General features: G+C 45.3%; 1 protein-coding gene across 1 annotated transcript; it reads left to right on the forward strand.

The window, feature by feature from the left end:
• The first annotated feature begins 16,762 nt into the window (after positions 1–16,762).
• Positions 16,763–21,608, forward strand: LOC137545878 (vomeronasal type-2 receptor 26-like). Its single transcript, XM_068268032.1, has 2 exons — positions 16,763–16,895; positions 20,710–21,608. The coding sequence occupies exons 1-2, from the start codon at positions 16,763–16,765 to the stop codon at positions 21,606–21,608; spliced, it is 1,032 nt and encodes a 343-aa protein (XP_068124133.1).
• Positions 21,609–22,578: the final 970 nt, after the last annotated feature.

Consider the following 22,578-nt stretch of genomic DNA (forward strand, 5'->3'; position numbering starts at 1 on the left):
CTAGAAAGGTCTCCATTCCTGCCTGGTCAATCGGCTTGCTCCCAAGCAAATCAGCATAAAAATCTCTAGCGATGGATAAGATTCCGTGCCTGGATTTTTCCACAGAACCCGATCCATCTCTGAGCCCAGTAACCGTTTTAAGGGCTGCACCTTGTCTGCAGTTCTGATAGGGATCAGGCGAGTGGTATTTGCCATAATCCCTCTCTAAATACAGAGAGGTCAGACGGTCATATTGCTGTTGCTTGAGTTGGGCCTTGACCTCAGAGATCTCCCCCTGATCTCCGTTCTCCGAGACAAGGATCTCAAGCTTTCTTCTCAGTTGCTGGTAAGCAATATTTCTACCAATCTGTTTCTTCCTGGCTAGGCCCTTGAAAAGTCTGATGACACGACTTTTGACCACCTCCCACCACTCTGACCTGTTGTCGAAGCATTCCAGGATAGTGATCTGTGCCTGAAAAAATTCCTCAACAGACTGTCTCACATTCTCTTCCAACAGCAGGGACGAATTTAACTTCCAGGTACCCCTACCCCTGGGAGGAGCACAGGACGCACCCAGATCCACCGATAGAATACAGTGATCCGAGAATTCCACTGCCTGGACCCTAGGGGCTGAAGCAGTGCAATTTTCTGTAACAAAAAATCTATCTATTCTACTCTGTCTCCCTGGTCGTGGAAAAGTGAACCCAGTGAGGTCTGGTGAATGCTGAACATGAACATCCACCAGACCCGCCTCTTTAACTATCTTATTTAAGAAAACGCTATCAGGACGCAACCGAGTGTTGGTACCTTCCCTGTCCATTACCCTAACAATGGTGTTAAAATCACCACCAAACACAATCGGTTGCGTCGTAAAAAGGTACGGCCTGATCGCTGTGAAAAGACGTCTCCTCTCCCAATAAGTCTGAGGTGCATAAACATTAATTAACCTGAGGTTCTGTCCTCTCACAACAACGTCTAGGACCAGACATCTCCCCATCTCCACCTCAATTACTCGCCGGCAAGTTACCATCTCAGTTCTGAAAAGCACTGCCACACCACTGTAAGGCTCGGCCGCAAGAGACCAATAGCTCGGACCAGATCTCCAGTCCCTCCTGGCCAGATGGATATCGGCCAAGGAGGTGAGCCTAGTCTCCTGCAAAAACAAAATGTCAGCATCAAAACTACTGAGAAAAAATAAGGCCAGGTTACGAGCTCTTACTGATTTAATACTGGCAACATTAATAGTCGCCAATTTAAGTGGTGGGGGAACAGCCATTTGAGTAATTGAGATAGTTTCATTCCAACTTACTCCACACAGGACAAAAAATAAAAGAGATACAAAACATGTAGACAACATTAGGAAGTGTTCTCCTGTTCAGCATCACCCTCCTCCATACTCTCTCCAGAGGGCGACTCTTCCTGCTCCTCACTCAAGGCCATGAACCTATTTGCTAGTTGACGGACCAACCTTTTGGCCGCCACTTCACTCTGCTTCTGAACCCGTCTGTCTTTCAGTGTTTTGAATTTATGTTTCTTTTTACTGTACAGTCTCTCCTCCAGATAACGTAGATCATCCGGATGGAGAGACTCCACATCAATCGCCTTTTTTTCCCGTCCCCTTGATGAGGAGAGAACTCCAGAAGTGGAAGGTTGGGATGTAAGTTCCACGGGTTTAGGGGTTTTATCAGGTGAAGAAGGTGGACAGGGGTCTGAGGAAAGGGAAGGATCGGCGGGGAGGGGAGGGGAAGGGAGAAGGATTGGGGAAGGATCGAGAGCAGTCTGAGGACCACTCCCAGGTGATTGGGAATCGGAAACCCCCCCTGATACACCCCGAGGTCCCCCAAGAAACCTCTTTTTGGGTCTCCCAGAAGGAGAACTACCCCCTGGATTCTTAACATCCTGAAAATCGGTCTGCTCAGGGAAAGCACCCGCTCCCTCGGTCACATTCACAGTACGGCGCTTTCCCCTGACTCTCTTCACTACCTGCCATGATGTTTCAGAGGCCTTGCCAGATGGTGTCTTATCAGAAGAGGGCACAGCCCCGAGATCTTTCTGAGATTCAGACATGGGATTTGACACACTGGTAACAGAGACTGACACAGAAGACTGAGGATTTGACTGGGTAGAAACAGACTGGGAGGGTAACACCAAGGGTAGGTTGGAAGCGTAAGACTGTATACCCTCCTCTTCCATCTTCGTTAGCAAGGCCTCTTTTACTGACTCGGGCAGGTTTGCCCAGGAGTTCGGACATATACTATACGGATGACCAAAACTGTGGCACAAATTACATTTAATGTTGTTACAATCCTTTGCATCATGTCCGAACTCCTGGCACAAACCGCAACGTGGTTGCTTGCACCCATAACTGTAATGTCCCCTCCCTCCACAACGATTACAGATCCTGGGCTGACCCGGATAAAAAACTGTAATTTTGTCTCTACCTAGCAATGCTGTACGGGGAACATGCAAGTAAATGCCGTTTTTATATTTCATTTTAATTTGTACCTCATACCCACCCCACCAGATATCCAGGTCATCCAGGACCTTCTGAGGAGGGGACACCACATCAACGTAGTGAGAGAGCCAGAGGACAATGTCCTGCACTGGAATGGATTCATTTGTTACCACGATGTTAGCCCTCCTCACCAGGGGTTGTCCGGAAATGTAAGAAGCTGTGAAATGTTTCCATTCCGCTCTTCTCTTTTCTTTCTCTTCAATAAAAAACTCTTGACCCCCTGATGTAAGAAAGCTAACATCGTAGTACTCAGGGGGGTCACCAGGAGCAATGATGGCATATAGGTCCTGGGCCTTTACACCCGTGCCTAGGAGGAGACGAACGAAGTCTTGTTTATTAGGAATCCGAGACTCCCCTGTCCATTTCAGACGGACCACGTTCCGTCTCCCCCCAGCCACAGGTGCATCCTCCCCCTGCTTCAAGGGAGCGGGTATTCTCCTGCCACCGACCCGTCCCCCACCCATTTGACCTGTCGCCTGTGCATAGGATGGAGCAACGGGTGCTCGAGTCGCTGGCCCTGGAATGGGTAATGAACTGTCACCCCCCCTTGAGATGGAAGCTAGCTCAGGGACGGAAGATGAGCCGGCTGACGTCCGAACAGATGGGTGACATTCACCCGTACCATTAATAACTTCCATTAGGATTTCATTCCCTTTTTTGTCATAGCAAAACAAAACTTCATTTCGTATTAGGAAAAGCTTTTCTCCTGCAAAAAACTTTGACTGTATACCAATGTTTGTATTACCCTGACCTGCAGACTCAATTCTGCCTAGGTTAATATCATCCTGTATCGGAATGAAGTCTAAAAGCTTACATGTTTTGACTTCTAAAATATACATCATATTTGATTCAATGACATATCGCCTTTCTCCTGCTATGAAATCACCAATTATTTTGGTTCCTAAGCTCTCTGGCTTAAACACCACAGACCCATCACTACCATCACACTCCTGGGTTTGCACACCCGTGTCGCCTGTTTCCAAAGCCTCAGAAGTTACAATCATCATTCCCTTATTTTCAGCATTTATCACATTTACATCTCCAAAAATAGTGTTAACCTTTACAACTGGTAATTGAGGGTTAGAATCAGAATACAAAAGTTCCTGGTTGACTATAGAATCACCAACAACATTACTGCATGAAATATCTTTTTCACTATGAGGTTGCACACTAGTATTGCCATCACTACTGCATATACTTTTAGTCTTGGTCTCAGACCCAGCATTTGCAAGTTCCACATTGTTGTTACTGCTCACCTCCATTGCTGCATTCCTCTCCTGCTGTGTTGAAACACCAGTCCCATCTTGTTCTTTCCTTTCACAAGGCTGAACTGCAGTGCTGGTTGGATTAGCTGAATCACACTCTTCATTCCTTTCCTCCCCCTCAGGCAGTAAATGCCGTTTTTCACCTGCGGTTTCTGTGCATTCCGTCCCAGAAACTTTTTCCTCTCCTGGTTCATGCCGCTCTGCGACTGTTCCTCCGATGATAGGCTTCTGCTCTTTTGCCAGGGGGATTCCTTTGCTCTCTGCCTCCTTTCTCTCCCTCCCAGGTGCCTCCGCGCTGCCTGCGGGCTTCACAGGATGTTTCCCCTCTGGTGTACACACTGAGCTTTCCGGAGCGCCATGCAGACGTGCTGGAACGCACGCCAAACTCGCCGGAGCGCAACCGGAAGTACCGCTGACGTCACTTCCGGTCTGCGCCGGCGCCCTTCCAGCCACTGCCACGCTGGCAAACTCTGCTGCGCGCTGCCTCACTATGTTCACAGACTTGCGAACATAGTAGGTCTTTCTTCTGACTGCTCCACCGTTCCTCCTCTTTCTCTTCTTTGCTTTTGGAGGTGGTTTGCCTGAGGTTTGTGAGAATCCCTCATTTGCCTGCTGTGAGGCTTCAGATTCTTCCAGTGCCTCCATATCAGACTGGGAGTCAGGAAAAGCATCTGGCTCATCTGGTTCTGCCGGAAAACGTTCATTTTTTGTTTTGGGCACATCTGGCTCAACTTTCTCCGTTTCCATGCTGCATTCCTTATCTTTTACACTGGATTCACTGATTTCCACCTTTTTAGGCATGTTGTCATCACTCATTTTTGAACTTTGATTTGGTTCCTCCACACATGATTCAAGTTTTTCCACTGATTCATTATCATCTTTCGTGCACACATCTGTATTTAGTTTAGTGATTACTGGCTCAGCACCTTCACTACTTTTCTTTTTCACAACTGCTTTACTCTTCTCCACCACCCGCCTGTCTTGGGTATTAATGGGTTTTACCTTTTTCGCAGGGCTTATGGCTTGGGAAGTCGCAGGTCTCACAGATGTTGGTCTGATACCGCTCACTGCACCTTTCACCACTGCTTCTACAGTCATCAGGCGGAACCTGGCCGTGTTCTGACGGGTCTCACGAAAAGGACCACCTTTCCTCTCTAAATCGGACACCACTCTCCACTGATCCTCAACCTTTTTCTTTAGTTCCGCAGTCGCAGGATCATCTAGGAGGAATTCAGGTCTCCAACGGACTCCAAAGCGGTGGATCCTCTGTTTCAATTGCAGACAAAGTTGCTCGTACTGGTCGGTATGGAACTTTATCAGCCGGTTCCACGTTACCACATCTGCCACGATATCTCCAGGCTTACCTCCATTAGCGCTTCCCCCTTCCCCTAGGTAAGACAGGTCAGGGGGGGTATGAGCCGGCTGCTCCATGGCTGGAAGCAGCCGGTTAGAAGTAGGGAGGCCCCTGCAGGCCAGGCCTGAGCAGGGACCTCTAGTAGTCCAAAGTACCCAGAAAACCTCCTCTCAAGCTGGGCCAGGAATAAGCCAGCAATAGGGTCTGGAAGTCCACAGGAGCTCTGGTACGCACAACCTCTCAGTTCGGGCCCCTAGGCCGAAGAGGTCATAGCCTAGGGTCACAAAAACCTGTTTATTGGGGCTATTTCAATGGTAGTGATGGTGACGTACATAAATCGCAGCAATGGCCGTTAGCAAAGTCTGAATCTCACAAAATGTCTCATGCAGGTAGAAGACATATTGTTAGACTTGGATTCCAAAGATGGGGTCCCTACATCTCTGCAAACCAGAGTTACAGGGGTCCAAAATTGGTAAAATCCCCCATAGGATTTCATTGGCTCCCTATTTCACTTTCCAAAATCTCACATCTTTTCAAAGGGCAATGGCTCAGCAGTACCAAATTTTCTAGCATTGTAGGGACCCTTAGGGGGAACATGACTGGTGAGTTTCGGGCCCCTAGGCCGAAGAGGTCATAGCCTAGGGTCACAAAAACCTGTTTATTGGGGCTATTTCAATGGTAGTGATGGTGACGTACATAAATCGCAGCAATGGCCGTTAGCAAAGTCTGAATCTCACGAAATGTCTCATGCAGGTAGAAGACATATTGTTAGACTTGGATTCCAAAGATGGGGTCCCTACATCTCTGCAAACCAGAGTTACAGGGGTCCAAAATTGGTAAAATCCCCCATAGGATTTCATTGGCTCCCTATTTCACTTTCCAAAATCTCACATCTTTTCAAAGGGCAATGGCTCAGCAGTACCAAATTTTCTAGCATTGTAGGGACCCTTAGGGGGAACATGACTGGTGAGTTTCGGGCCCCTAGGCCGAAGAGGTCATAGCCTAGGGTCACAAAAACCTGTTTATTGGGGCTATTTCAATGGTAGTGATGGTGACGTACATAAATCGCAGCAATGGCCGTTAGCAAAGTCTGAATCTCACAAAATGTCTCATGCAGGTAGAAGACATATTGTTAGACTTGGATTCCAAAGATGGGGTCCCTACATCTCTGCAAACCAGAGTTACAGGGGTCCAAAATTGGTAAAATCCCCCATAGGATTTCATTGGCTCCCTATTTCACTTTCCAAAATCTCACATCTTTTCAAAGGGCAATGGCTCAGCAGTACCAAATTTTCTAGCATTGTAGGGACCCTTAGGGGGAACATGACTGGTGAGTTTCGGGCCCCTAGGCCGAAGAGGTCATAGCCTAGGGTCACAAAAACCTGTTTATTGGGGCTATTTCAATGGTAGTGATGGTGACGTACATAAATCGCAGCAATGGCCGTTAGCAAAGTCTGAATCTCACAAAATGTCTCATGCAGGTAGAAGACATATTGTTAGACTTGGATTCCAAAGATGGGGTCCCTACATCTCTGCAAACCAGAGTTACAGGGGTCCAAAATTGGTAAAATCCCCCATAGGATTTCATTGGCTCCCTATTTCACTTTCCAAAATCTCACATCTTTTCAAAGGGCAATGGCTCAGCAGTACCAAATTTTCTAGCATTGTAGGGACCCTTAGGGGGATCATGACTGGTGAGTTTTGCCACTGCTGAGCCATTGCCCTTTGAAATGGTGTGAGATTTTGGAACGGTAAATAGGAGGCCCAATGAAAGCCTATGGGGGATTTTACCAATTTTGGACCCCTGTAACTCTGGTTTGCAGAGATGTAGGGACCCCATCTTTGGAATCTAAGTCTAACAATATGTCTTCTACCTGCATGAGACATTTCGTGAGATTCAGACGTTGCTAACGGCCATGGCTGAGATTTATGTACGCCACCATCACTACCATTGAAATAGCCCAAATAAACAGGTTTTTGTGACCCTAGGCTATGACCTCTTCGGCCTAGGGGCCCGAAACTCACCAGTCATGTTCCCCCTAAGGGTCCCTACAATGCTAGAAAATTTGGTACTGCTGAGCCATTGCCCTTTGAAAAGATGTGAGATTTTGGAAAGTGAAATAGGGAGCCAATGAAATCCTATGGGGGATTTTACCAATTTTGGACCCCTGTAACTCTGGTTTGCAGAGATGTAGGGACCCCATCTTTGGAATCCAAGTCTAACAATATGTCTTCTACCTGCATGAGACATTTCGTGAGATTCAGACTTTGCTAACGGCCATTGCTGCGATTTATGTACGTCACCATCACTACCATTGAAATAGCCCCAATAAACAGGTTTTTGTGACCCTAGGCTATGACCTCTTCGGCCTAGGGGCCCGAAACTCACCAGTCATGTTCCCCCTAAGGGTCCCTACAATGCTAGAAAATTTGGTACTGCTGAGCCATTGCCCTTTGAAAAGATGTGAGATTTTGGAAAGTGAAATAGGGAGCCAATGAAATCCTATGGGGGATTTTACCAATTTTGGACCCCTGTAACTCTGGTTTGCAGAGATGTAGGGACCCCATCTTTGGAATCCAAGTCTAACAATATGTCTTCTACCTGCATGAGACATTTTGTGAGATTCAGACTTTGCTAACGGCCATTGCTGCGATTTATGTACGTCACCATCACTACCATTGAAATAGCCCCAATAAACAGGTTTTTGTGACCCTAGGCTATGACCTCTTCGGCCTAGGGGCCCGAAACTCACCAGTCATGTTCCCCCTAAGGGTCCCTACAATGCTAGAAAATTTGGTACTGCTGAGCCATTGCCCTTTGAAAAGATGTGAGATTTTGGAAAGTGAAATAGGGAGCCAATGAAATCCTATGGGGGATTTTACCAATTTTGGACCCCTGTAACTCTGGTTTGCAGAGATGTAGGGACCCCATCTTTGGAATCCAAGTCTAACAATATGTCTTCTACCTGCATGAGACATTTTGTGAGATTCAGACTTTGCTAACGGCCATTGCTGCGATTTATGTACGTCACCATCACTACCATTGAAATAGCCCCAATAAACAGGTTTTTGTGACCCTAGGCTATGACCTCTTCGGCCTAGGGGCCCGAAACTCACCAGTCATGTCCCCCCTAAGGGTCCCTACAATGCTAGAAAATTTGCCACTGCTGAGTAATTGCCCTTTGAAAAGATGTGAGATTTTGGAACTGTAAATAGGAGGCCCAATGAAAGCCTATGGGGGATTTTACCAAATTTGGAGCCCTGTAACTCTGGTTTGCAGAGATGTAGGGAACCCATCTTTGGAGCCCAAGTCTAACAATATGTCTTCTACCTGCATGAGACATTTCGTGAGATTCAGACGTTGCTAACGGCCATTGCTGCGATTTATGTACGTCAGACTCGCCACCATTGAAATTGCCCAATAAACAGGTTTTGTGACCCTAGGCTATGACCTCTTCGGCCTAGGACTGCATTGAACGCGACCCACGCATTGTGCGCATTCTGGACAACACCAATTACTGGGTTTATACCCTTCTGGATCCACGGTACAAACACAATGTTCCAAAACTGCTTGAAGAAAGAGCCAGACAGGTCAAAATGGAAGAATACCAGCAGGCCCTTGTGGAGACTTTAGAGAGGAGATTGACATCCTCCCCCTCCTCTAGCCAGTTGTACGCCGACAGACTGACTTCCGCAAACCCAGGACGACCAGGAGGGCAGCAAACAACACAAGCCGCAGCTAGTGCCCAAAAGGGAATGGTATCGGCAGTGTCCTTGGAGTGGGAAAATTTTCTGACACCCATGCAGCAGCACACAGAACAGCAAGCGTGCAGATCCACCTCCAACACCGATCGCCTGGAGAAGATGGTCAAGGACTACATGTCAGATGGCGTAGCTGTGTTGAACAATCCATCTGCACCCTTCAACTATTGGGTATCGAAGCTAGACACCTGGCACAAACTGGCAATGTACGCAATAGAGGTGCTGGCTTGCCCGGCAGCCAGCGTTATGTCGGAACGCTGTTTCAGTGCTGCCGGAGGCATCGTCACAGATCGGCGGCGTATCCGCCTCTCCACAGAAAATGCAGACCGTCTGACTCAAATTAAAATGAATCAATCCTGGATTGGAAACGACTACGCAACACTCCCGGACCCCAACCAAGTAACATGAACAATGAACATCTGTGATGGGTTAGCGTTTCCGGTCCCTGTTTATTGAACCTCTCATCTGTATTACATTTATGACTGCATGGCGACAAAATGCAAATTGCTATCCGCACGCTTCTTGTCCTCATGCAAGGCCTGGGTTGTTGTGTCTCAAAGCGTGGCCTTCTCCTCCTGCGCCACCCTCCTCTTGTTCCATCACGTGTGCTGCTGCTGGGTTAGCGTTACCGGTCCCTTTTCCTGGAACCTCTTATATGTATTACATTTATGACTGCATGCCGACAAAAAGCATGTTACCTGTGCAAAGAAAACAGACATTTCCCGCATTTAAAAGACAGTTTTCCCTTTGAAACTTTAAAATCGATTTTCTCAAAAACTATAAGCTCTTTTTGCTAAAAATTTTTTTCCTCTTGTACCCACTCCCAAGGTGCACATACCCTGTAAATTTGGGGTATGTTGCATGTAAGGAGGCTTTACAAAGCACAAAAGTTCGGGTCCCCATTGACTTCCATTATGTTCGGAGTTCGGGTCGAACACCCGAACATCGCGGCCATGTTCGGCCTGTTCGGCCCGAACCCGAACATCTAGATGTTCGCCCAACACTAGTGGTGGGTGATGATGATGTTGAGATCAATAATATAGCTAACTAGCTGATGATCCGGCGTTGCCCGGGTCTGTATTTGGCTGGTGTTAGCTCTGCCCACTTTTTCTAACCCTAACACACAATTACTCAATTGCTCATTGACCTAGTTTTTGAGCTTTGCTGTCTTTGGCATTAATAATTTGCATTGAAATGAAACAAATCTGATTGGCTGTGGCTCCACCCCTTTTTTTCTGAATTTGAACCCCAGTCACTCTATGACCAACTGTACCAGGTTTAAGACTTGTGCCATTAACAGTGCAAGAATGGCAACAATAAAACATTCCCCTTGAAAATCAATAGGTTAATTCTGATTGGCTTTTGTAGGCTCCACCCACTTTTCTGAATATTAATTCCAGTCACTTAGTGACCAACTGTGCACAGTTTGAGAACCCTACTATTAAAAGTGTAAGACTGGCTGCAGTTTACATTTTCCGAGTGAAATTTGTATTTGCCTCTGCACACTTTTTGGTTATGGGAATAAAAAGTATCCTATATGTTATTCTAGGTAATGTACTATGTGTGTGAGGATATACGTGGTGATGATGATGATATGTACAGTAATATGCAGAACATAGCAGCCATATTGTATTGCATGGAGGCCATATGTTTCATTTTTCTGCCTGTGTCACATGTGTATGTCGGCTAAAAGGAAGCTGTCACCTTGAGTGCTAGCTTGGGGCAAGGAAATGGCTCATTAGGCCACTAGCCAGTCACCTTTGATCTACTGTCTCAGGTGTGATTGTCTGTGAAACTAAGTTTGCATTAAGTTCCTGGGGTAGCAGGGAACTGCTAATTAGCAGCCACTTGAGGAAGAATAGGCTGGTCTGCATGGCTTTTGAACTCTGTGTCCATGTAGACAGCCTATTGTCCCAATATACAAAGCAAGACTACCAGAGTCTGGGGACAGTGGAAGCTAACACAGGAATGTTTGAAATTTACATATGACAGCCTACTGGAAGTGGGTGAAGGGTTTTGAAGTCCTTTTGAAACAATTTTTACCTGTGGAAATTAGAGCTATGGACGTGTTTTGAAATCTCTGAAAGATCAAAAACTAACACAGGAAAGCTTTGAAGTTTGCATATCACAGAAAGGATATGACCAGCTGAACCATCTGGGAGATTGCATTAGTTCTGGGACTGAACATGAAATGCCCCCGGGCCCCACTTGGGACTATATAAGTGGCCTGGGATAGTCAGAACTGGTAGTTCTCTGGGGCTAGCAACCAAACGCTAGGACTAACTGTGAGAATCCGCTCAGCTGCCTGCGCAGGCAGGCAGCCTTTTGACCATTGTTTAGGTTTGCTTGCTGCAGGACTCTGGAAAGGAGACCTTCTGTCAGTTGTGCAGCTTGTGTTGCTGAGGGATTTGCATACATTAGTCATGCAAATCCGTTACCTGCCTTCTTTTGATGACTGGCACTATAAAAGCATTCTGCTCCCAGAATGCTTTGCTGGACATTTCCCTTCCATGGTCTGTTCCTGATGGACACTGCTGGAGTGTCAGCCATTGCTATCTAGTATAGTTAATTCCTGGGGGTTGCTTTAGGCTCCCCTTCTAGCCCAGTCAGGTTGTATTATCTGTTTTGCCTGTTCTGTCTGTCTTGTGTTTGGATCGCACAAGCCCTAGCGGCTGTGGATCCTTCTGATTGAGTCTGGAGTGTAGGTTGGAACAGCGGTTGTTTCTGCCTACCTCATCTGTTCTGTCTGCCGTGTGTTTGGATCACACTCGCCCTAGCGCTAGTGCTGGGGATCCTTCTGTTCTGTCTCCTGGGATCGCGCTAGCCACTTTTCGCTAGCGCTGGGGATCCTTCTGTTCTGTCTTCTGGGATTGCGCTAGCCACTTTTCGCTAGCGCTGGGGATCCTTCTGTTCTGCTACTCTGTCTCCTGGGATCGCGCTAGCTACTTTTCGCTAGCGCTGGGGATCCTTCTGTTCTGTCTTCTGGGATCGCGCTAGCCACTTTTCGCTAGCGCTGGGGATCCTTCTGTCGCTTGTCCCTGTTTTCGTGTGTCTGTCTTGTCTGCTGCGCTTGCTGGAGGCTCGGTGAGGTAACCGTTAAGCAAGCGCTCGCATCCTCTGTTTCATGTTTGTCTGTTAATGGTTAGTTAGGCGTGCTTGTCTCTATTGTGCTTATCACGTGGAGACCGCGCATAACCGCGTGCACTGGTGCAAATGAGTGCAGTGTTCGCGGTTAGCTAGTGTTTGTTATTTTCCGTATTTCCTTATTGTATTATTTGCTGTGCCTTTGCTACTCTCGTGCTCCGCCTTGCTGTACCTTGTGTCACGTCTGGCGATCGCACCTCTCGCGATCGCGTTCCTGCTTCTTATCTGCTGTGGTGTGTGTACAGTCGTGGGTTGGCAACTAATTTTATGCACACACACACAATTTGTCTCTGTGCTCACTCTCAATCGCTTCTCTTGCGATTGCGTTTCTTCCCTTCGTACAATTCCTGTCTGGCGTGCGTGGTAGGGCAGAGGAGCTGTTCCTCTGCACTCCACAGCTCCACCTGCCGACAGGAATTTCCCTCTGCAGGTGCATAGCACCTAGCCTGGGTGTCCTCAATCATACGCTTGTGGAGGAAATCCGCCGCGTCAGCGCACGTCTGGTGCGCTGACCACAAAGACGATTCCACAATCGTTACACTAACCTGGTCGGACCAGAACCACGTGCCCTTCACAACAATGCCCAGATCTATACACTGGTAACGTTTTTATTTCCCATTTATTTTTGCAACTTGTCTTGTTGTGTATCCTTGTAACTTTTATTTTGTAACTTTTTACTTTGTTTTTTGTAAATCTTTTGTATATATTATTTTCTGCATTGTTCCACTTTTTTCCTGGAATATTAAATCGTTATTTAATAAGTTTGACTTCTGCTGTACTAAACTAACACTCATAGCCTAGAAGGAGAGACTGCAGTGTAGCTTGCATTACAAGTCAGTGCCTGATTGTGCCTTGCTACTGTACTATTGTACTGTGTGTGTGTGCGTGGCGTTCCCGTACTCGGCCTAAAGTGCAAAGCTGACCCGAATACGAAAACGCGGATTACGTGCAGATTTCTCAACAGCAGAGTGGAAGTGTCTAGCAGCAGCTAGTGGTGGCAGTGAGAAGTGCATGAGGGCAACAGCCTTGTTGTAGCTTGACTAAGGCTGTTCCTCTGTCAATCTGGTCAAACCCGCAGTCAACCGTATACGCAGGCATGCCGCGGGGCCGGTTCTTGACAATATGTGTGCTAAAATTCATTCAAATCCGTTCAGCCATTTTTGCGTGATCGAGTAACAAACATCCAAACATCCAAACATTCAAACATCCGAACTCTCCCATTTATAATATTAGTAGGAGATATATAGCACTGACATCTTCTGCAGCTCTTTACAGAATATATAGTCTTGTCACAAACTGTCCTCCAGAGGAGCTTACAATCTAATCTTTTTCACCATATGTTCAACATAGTCTAGGGCACCTGTGGGCAAACTACTGACCGCAGTCTGGATTCAGCCCCCAGCCGCTATGAAGCCAGCCCATTGAAAGAGGGCCTGGTTCTGCTTCCCTTTTTTCTCCCACCATCCTTAGAAAAATACATTCAGCGCACATACAGGAAAAGTTACTCACCAAATAACACTCTCCAGTGGCAATTTCCGTGGCAATGGCAGTGTCTAGAGGAATACGGTCCGATCCTATGAAAGTTTGCACCTCCCTGGTCTAAGGTCAATTTTTGGTGGAAGCCTGGACTGCCAGATCAACAAGTGCAAGTCTATTGGCCTCACCCTTACCCTCCCACTCCATAATATGATCACCTATATGACCCCCCCCCCACACCCTGTAGGTGTGATTTTTAATATTCCACCCAGTACCATCACCATTGAATTCAATGGGGTTGTGAGTCAAACAGCTGGCTTTGTTTTGGCTAATGGCCTTTGAACAGAGTCTTATTGAAGCAGGACTAATGATGATGGTTGGTTATGATTATACTGCTACTGATGCTGCTTACTAATGATGCATGATAATGATGACAGTGACTGCTTATGGTTAATTATTGGTGAAGACCACTTATGATAACACACATTTCCATCTCCTGTGGAAAGCTGCACAGCTATGTGACACAATTTAACATTACACACCTGGCACAAGAGATTGTATTTAATGGAAGAATTGAAATCCCATCTGTGCTAATTTTGGGGAACAAAATCATAAGTAAAGATGGGAACAGATATATACATGTTACTACACCACTGGCAATGTTCCATCGTACCAGTAATGTGGATGATATACCGAACATGAAATCCGAGGGTGTCATCTGGAAAGGAGGCAAGGTAATACAATACAATACAATACAATAACATTTTTATAGCGCTTTTCTCCCATAGGACTTAAAGCGCTTAGGCTCTCTCAGATTCAGTAATTGGTAGTAGGATGAAGTATTAACACAATAATATATCACTGTAAATGCCAAACTGAACAGGTGGGTTTTCATTATGGATTTAAACACGTCCAGGGATGGAGCTGTCCTGATCTGTTGAGGTAAGGAGTTCCAAAACGTAGGGGCAGCATGACAGAAGGCTCTGGGACCAAAAGTTTCCAAGTGGACTCTGGGTATGACTAGATTATTAGAACCTGTGGATCTGAGAATGTGGGGATTGCTACGCAGCTGTAACATATCTTTCATGTATCTAGGGCCTAAATTATTCAGGGATTTAAATGTCAGTAGGCCGATCTTGAATAGGACCCTCCATTCTATAGGTAGCCAGTGAAGGGAGTGCAGGAAATTAACTCATGATTGCTCTCTGAGGCCCTGTTCACATTTAGGATTGCACAATGCTACCGATTATTGCTGGCGTTTGCCATGTCGTTTTTTACGGGATAATCACATATTTTTTGGGACATTTTTATGATTTTTAAGCGATGTCTTGTAGCGTGTAGTGCATTTGTGTTAATCACTAATTTAAATTGCCGGTTATTGTGACAGTCTATTATAGATACATTGCACTAGTGCTTTAAAAAGGTAAGTAAACGCCCGCTAAAGTGTGAATGGGCCCTGAAAGTGCCCCTACATTCTTTGTTGATCGTGTCTTTGGTTTTTATTCAATGGTCCTTGGGCTCTGGGGAGATTAAGGATTGCAAATATTTTGTTTGCTAGCCGTAACAGTATGAGTATTAAGGACCAGGGGCATAGCAATAGGGGGTGCAGAGGTAGCCACTGCATCGGGGCCCTTGGGTCAGAGGGGCCCTGAAGGGTCCACCCTCTATCACAGTATTAGCTCTCTATTGGTCCTGTGCTCATAATAATCACTTCTATAGATACTTTGAATAGTGGTGATCATTAACAAACTGTTCCCCATCCCCTTCTTGCACCCCTGACACCGTGGAAATCCTTGTCAGGTTTTGGTGCGCCGTATCGATTATTATGTATAGAGTGCTTGGGGGCCCCATGTAAAACTCGCACTGGGGCCCATAGCCCCTTAGCTACGCCACTGTTAAGGACAGACATATAAACAATCCAACTTTAATTGCTTATAGGAATGCTCATTCATATTCCACGGAAAAGATATTTCTGCTTTTCCGGTCGGAAATTGGCTATTCCTATTGGAAACTCAGAAATCGGATTTCTGTAGAAATACGTTACCGCAGCTCGGTAATTTTAGCCCAATCACAGGACTCGGAGGCATTGGACCAATCAGAGATTGCAGAGTCAACTCAGAAGTATTTGTCCAATCAGAAGGGCAAACAATTACTTTAAAAAGACTCCTAGGAAAATGGGAATCAGAAATACGCAAAAATCAGCAGTCAACAATGGAAGAAATTTCTGTGGAATCTAAAATCTGTATTTCCGACCATCCCTAACTGCTATTTCCTCTTTGATATTGGATTAAAATAATAATAACAACAATAACAACAACAACACAAATGTGGACTGTATTACCCCAGGAAGTAGTTATGGCACATTCAATATTTGCATTTAAGGGGGGCTCAGATGCTTTCCTTCCATTGAAAGACATCCATGGCTACAACATAAGACAATTCCAGGCAGTGTTGATCCAGGGATTTTATCTGATTGCTATGTGGAGTCAGGAAGGCATTTTTCCCCTTTTAGGCCTCATTCACATAGCACTCATATAACATTTGCGTTGTGTTTTTTTCGATTTCTGTGTGCTGGGTGTTTTTGCTAAGCATTTTTGTTAGTGGTTTTCCCGAGCGGTTTTTAAATTCACACCCTGACGCAAGTCAGGAAGTGAACTCTTTGATCCAGAAAATAATAAATACAATGTATTTATTCTTAAAAACTCGAACACAATCGCTGCGCAAAGGAATTTTGTGAGCATTTTGCGTTTTCCCTATACCTTCCTTTCAGAGCAAATCACCCTGAAAAATGGTCCATGCAGCGCTTTGGTCAGCAGCATTGGAAAGCATGGTGTAAGCGCTTTCAGGGCGATTTAAAAAAATTGCCAGCGCCTAAAAAAAAAGGCAAAAGCGCCTCTAGTGTGAATGAAACCTGAGAGCTAATCACTGCTAGCCCTTTTTGTACTGATATATCTCATCTTCACTCTGCACACATTTTTATACAATTTTTGTAAAATAAAACTTATTTTTATAAAAGTCTAAAAAAAAAAAATATGTTTGTGAAAAAAAATCTACCTATAAATGGCCAGAATTGTTCATCGTTACCTTTATTATTCTATGCTCATTCTGACCCTGACAAATATTGATGCTTACTTAGGCTCATCATAAGAATGAGAGCATTATAGATCTTATACCGAAAACCACTAGTGCCAGATGTCATTGCTTGATTGACACAGATGCTCAGTGAAAGTACGATAGTGTCCTCTGTAATGTGATTTTGTTTTCTGCATGGACAAGAAGCCAACATCGAGGTGCAATGACAGATGTCCTCCTGGGCACAGAAAAACTCACAATGGAGGGATTGCCATCTGTTGCTATGACTGCATCCCGTGCTCTGAGGGGGAGGTGTCCAATGTCACAGGTGGGAATAACAGGTTGTGATAGGGAAATACACATGTATTGTTAAAGTGGACCTGAACTCTTGCACAGGACAGAAGGAAAACAGATAGAGATGCAACTTGTATGTATTTAGAGAGTTTAGCCTGTCTAATCCCCCCTCATTTGTGTCTAATCACAAGTTGTAATTTGATCTCTCCCCTGTGTCACATAACTGCCATTGGCAGATCAGGCAGATAAGCTCATTTAAAAGCACAGAATGTTAACAATATGTCTGCTTCCATGAAAGCAGGAAGTAGAAACATTGCAGATTGATTGCAGGATTTGTATCAGCTGTAACAACGATTTTTTTCTTTAAAGGTTAATTTGCTGCTTATCTTTTAGAGCAGGGAGGAAGTTAAGAAGCAGACTCAAAAAAGTTTCACTCCGTCCCTCCCCCTCCCCTTTCCCTTCCCATTTTATTTGTGCATGTCTATGACCAGGGATGTCTCAACCAACAGGCAAGTACAAATGTTCAGCTGGAGCGCAGGGAGAGGGGGGTACACAACTCGGGGGAACTGCTCGCCATGGCTGCTACTGCAGTGTGTTTTTTTTTATTTACATTCATGCTGGTCGCCATGGTCGCGCCTCTATGATAACCGGACTGTACCCCTCTCCTCTCCTTCAGAGCGAGCAGCCACACAAGTACTTTGTTTACTTCGTGCGACGCCGCCTCTAACTCTGCCCCCCACCTGTTGGGGGTAGAATAAGGGTTTGGCGCTATGTGGGAGGCGCCACGGGTTTTCTTGCCTGGAGTGCCAAATTGGCTAGAAATGCCCCTGCCTATGACTGAAAAGTGAGAGTTCTCTGGGGTAGAAAATAAAAAGTGTCACTTACCTGGGGCTTCTACCAGCCCCCTGTAGATATTAAAGGGGCGCTGTGTACGTTTAAAAAGTAAAACAAGCTGACACTTACCTGGGGCTTCTATCATTAGCCCCCTGCAGCAGTAATGTTCCGCGCCGTCCTCTCTCGATGCGCCATTCCCCGCCGCCACCACCGGGCATTATTTGGCTGATGACAGACGAATAATGCGCACTCCCGTTCACGTCATCGGGAGCTTACTGAGCAGGCGCAGTAAAGAGTTTTCTTACACTGCTCAGCAGCCGCAGTGTAATCACTCGCGTGATTACACGGGGACCGGCGGTGGGGAACGGCGCATCAGGAGAGGACGGCGCGGGACATTACCGCTGCAGGGGGCTGATAGAAGCCCCAGGTAAGTGTCAGCTTGTCTTACCTTTTAACCTACACAGAACTCCTTTAAAAACGTAGTTCGGGGTAAACCGCACAGGAGGATTTTTCAGGCCCCGCTGGGCTGATTTGCATAATTTTTTGTTGCTACACGCAGCTTGCACTTTGCTAGCTGTGTGTACATTCCGATCATCGCCGCTACCCGCTGATTCGCCGCTACCCGCCGCACCGCGCCAACCCTTCCCCTCAGACCCCATGTGCTGCCTGGTCAATCAGTGCCAAGCTCGCTACATGATTTAAAAAAAAAAAAAAAACTGCTGCACTGTCCCCTCGCGGTTTTTAATAGACCGCCAGGAGGGTTAAGTCCCATGCCGTCACTGAAGCCTCCGCCATTCCCCGCCACCAGTGACCTGCTTATTGTTCATCTAGATGAATAGTACTGCAGCTGTGTGGCCATGGCCGTGCACGTGCTCACTCCCTAGTGCGTCATCGCAAGCTTATTGTGCAAATGCAGTACATCATTTTCTTGTACTGCGCCTGCGCAGTAAGCTCCCGGTGATGCTGGAGCGAGGACTTGACGGTGGCGAACTGCGGCGTGGGACTTATTAGCAGCAGGGAGCTGGTAGAAGTCACAGGTAAGTGACCCTTTTAGGTTTTTTTTTTACCCCAGAGTACAACTTTAAGGTTACATACAAAAACATTTGAAATCTCACATTATGATTTGAAAATCTCACTGCAAGCTACTACTGCATGGGAAATTAAAGCACATCAAAAGTCCTAGACTTTGAGCACAGTTTTGATATATATATTTTAATCACTCTTGTTTAAAGGATACCCAAAGTGACATGTGACATGATGAGATAGACATGTGTATGTACAGTGCCAAGCACACAAATAACTATGCTGTGTTCCTTTTTTTCTTTCTCTGCCTGAAAGAGTTAAATATCAGGTAAGTAAGTGGCTGACTCAGTCCTGACTCAGACAGGAGGTGCCTACAGTGTGACCCTCACTGATAAGAAATTCCCCTTTTTTACCTCTTTCTTGCTCTCAGAAGCCATTTTCTACTAGGAAAATGTTTTATAGTTGGAATTTCTTATCAGTGAGGGTCACACTGTAATCACTTCCTGTCTGAGTCAGGACTGAGTCAGCCACTTACATACCTGATATTTAACTCTTTCAGGCAGAGAAAGAAAAAAAGGAACACAGCATAGTTATTTGTGTGCATACACATGTCTATCTCATCATGTCACACGTCACTTCGGGTATCCTTTAAAAATGTGTTCTTGCTGTGGATGTCTGCATTTCAAATAAACATCAATATTTGATAAACTTTTTGACAAATGCTCAATTTTTGATGTAACTCAAGAGTGAGTTGAAAACCTTTGCTTCCTAACAGTGGACATTTCATCATCCATTCAGTCCACACCTACAGGGACATACATTATTCAGTGTTGTGTGCTGTATCCTAACCTTAGCCAAGGTGCACAAGCAATCCAATTTGACCTTCTGATGGATTGAATAATTTTGTTAATGCCAGTTGGTAAATAATAATTGGATCATAACTCGATTTTTTGGATTTATTCTACTTGAAAATATTAGATTGGTTATAGGTTTTAAGCACACCTAAAGTGAGAAGGATATAGCAACTGGCATCTTTCTTTCCTTTTATACAATGCAGGTTGCCTGGCTGTCCTGCTGATCCTCTGCCTTGAATGCTTTCAGCCATAGACCCTGATCAAGCATGCAGATCAGATGTTTCTGACTGAAATCTGACTGGATCAACTGCATGCTTGTATCCGGTGTTTGATTTAAACAGTATTGAAGCCAAATAGATCAGCAGGACTGCCCGGAAACTGGTATTGTTTAAAATGAAATAAATATGGCAGCCACCATATCTTTCTCAGTTCTGGTGTACTTTACTGTCTTTTATGGGAGAATTGGATGCCTTCTGGTTTTCTGTTTCCTTCCACTAGCCTTTATCGGATTGAAAGGTTGATCACTCGGTAAACCTGGATTGTTAATGGGCATGCAGACATCAAACCAACAAACGATTCTGGTGATACCTTTAATACCTCACTGTACACAGCTTAATGCAAGTTTTCCAAGCGTTACGTTTCTTCTTCAGGCATTCTACAGAACTGGGTCAGAGCCTTACAGTTCTGATACAGTTCTCTATAATGCCTGTGTCTCTGCTCCTTGACTAACACGTCTGGGCCAAACTTCACTTGCTTCAAAAAGAAAAAGTCTCTTAAAAAATGGACATTTCAATTTGGATGGTGTTAAGCTGGCCACTAACGGTCCAATTTCTAGCGAAAAATCGTTTGAGCGATCAGAAATTCTGATCGGATTGGTTGTAAATAATCTCCATTGGTGGACACAATCGATTATGAACGAGTGAAAAAAATGTCGCCCGAATGAATTTTCGTCGAACGAAAATTTGGATTTTCTTGGTGGTCGTGATAGATAGGAAGCAATGATTGGTTAGTTGATGGTGTAGTGAACGATTTTTCATCCGATCCGAATTTCTGATCACTCGAACGATTTTTCGCTAGAAATTGGACCGTCAGTGGCCACCCTTAGACGTGCATCATTTTTTTCCCTTTTCATTGCAGACAGTGAAAGCTGCTTCAAGTGTCCTGATGAAGAGTGGCCGGATGAGAAGAACGTGAGATGTGTTCCCAGAACCTATGACTATCTGTCCTACGATGATGTCCTGGCATTATTATTTTCATTTGCATCTTTATTATTCTCAGCCATGACGTTATTTATGTCAGGGAGCTTCATTTATTTCTGGTATACTCCAGTTGTGAAAGCCAATAACCGGACTGTGAGCTTCATTCTCCTGACCTCCATCCTGCTGAGCTTCCTCTGTGTCTTCTTGTTCCTCGGACGTCCTGTGGATATAACCTGCATGCTGAGACAGGTGGCATTTGGAATCTTCTTCTCCATCTCGGTCTCCTGTGTTCTGGCCAAGACTGTCACTGTCTGCCTGGCCTTCAAAGCCACCAAACCTGGAAGCTACTGGAGAAAACTGCTCACTGTCAAACTCTCCAATTTCTTAGTTGTCACCTGCTCTTCTGTACAAGTTCTGATTTGTGTTGTTTGGCTGTCAGTGTCTCCTCCCTATCAGGAGTATGACATGTTCTCTTCACCTGGGAAGATCATCATTCAGTGTAATGAGGGGTTGGTGATTGGCTTCTACTCCGTGTTGGGTTATATGGGGATTCTGGCAGCTCTGAGTTTTCTCCTGGCTTTCATGGTGAGGACATTACCGGACAGCTTTAATGAGGCCAAGTACATCACGTTCAGCATGCTGGTGTTCTGCAGTGTCTGGATTGCCATGATCCCGGCCTATCTGAGCACCAGAGGGAAGTACATGGTGGCTGTGGAGGTATTTGCCATACTGACCTCCAGTGCTGGAATGTTAGGCTGCATATTCTTCCCAAAATGTTATATTATGCTTTTCAAATCAGAACTTAACAACTCAAAAAATAAATGTTGCAGTATGTGAATCTTTAGTGATTTTTAATTCACACAAGGGTTAAGATTGTGTTTTAGCTTCCAATCACACAAACATTTTTTTAGTCTCTAGCAATTGCCATTAAGTTACATTATGTTCACACTTGTGCCACCTCATGGAATGTATTCACAGAAACAAAAAAATACAAAAAATGTTTATGATTTAAGTTGCATGAATCTGAAAGGAAGCAGCAGCAGGAGGAGGAGGTGGTGGGCCCTGAGATGGAGCATGGACTGCATTGGTAGCTGGCAGTGTTGCTGGGTGCAGTGCATCAGCAATGCCACACAGAAGTGTACATAAAAATATCAGAAATGTTAGAGTGGAACCAGAAGGTACATTTAAAAAGCTAACTGTTGGGCAGGTGTTTGCTCCATTTGTAAATTTCATACATTATATGAAATGTAAAACAATTTAAAAATACATAGTGATACAGAGATAATTGTATACAAGGAAGAAATTTCTGTAATCTGCCATGGCCCTGCGGGACACCGCCTGTCCAAGCAGGATGCAACAAGAGGAGTAGAGACAACTAAATGCCTGACTCACAAGACAAAAATACGGCATGTAATGCAGTTAAAATCTAAAAAAAAAAAATATATATATATAGTTACCGTATATACAATTCCTATTATTTCAGGCCTCTCCTACTTTTTGACATTACTTGCAGAAGGCACGGTAGCATGGCCCAGGAGAAGGTGGCACAGTAAATTTTATTAGATGCCTCCACTGTAGGACAGGCTGGAAATATTTGGCATTCTATGATAAATACATGAAAATATTTACATGAAGTTATTTTTTACAAAGAATAGTTTGGACATTAGTTTCAGCAGGCACTGTAGCATGGTCCGGGAGAAGGCAGCAGGCACTGTAGCATGGCCCGGGAGAAGGCAGCAGGCACTGTAGCATGGCCCGGGAGAAGGCAGCAGGCACTGTAGCATGGCCCGGGAGAAGGCAGCAGGCA

This window comes from Hyperolius riggenbachi, chromosome 1 (genome assembly GCF_040937935.1).
Source record: "Hyperolius riggenbachi isolate aHypRig1 chromosome 1, aHypRig1.pri, whole genome shotgun sequence".
Classification (NCBI taxonomy): Eukaryota; Metazoa; Chordata; class Amphibia; order Anura; family Hyperoliidae; genus Hyperolius; species Hyperolius riggenbachi.

Bases quoted from the DNA above. Each gene is read 5' to 3' on its own strand.
- LOC137545878 (XM_068268032.1), top strand. From the start codon at position 16,763: ATGGACAAGAAGCCAACATCGAGGTGCAATGACAGATGTCCTCCTGGG. The intron at 16,896-20,709 runs GTGGGAATAACA...TTTTCATTGCAG, and splicing joins GGAGGTGTCCAATGTCACAG to ACAGTGAAAGCTGCTTCAAG.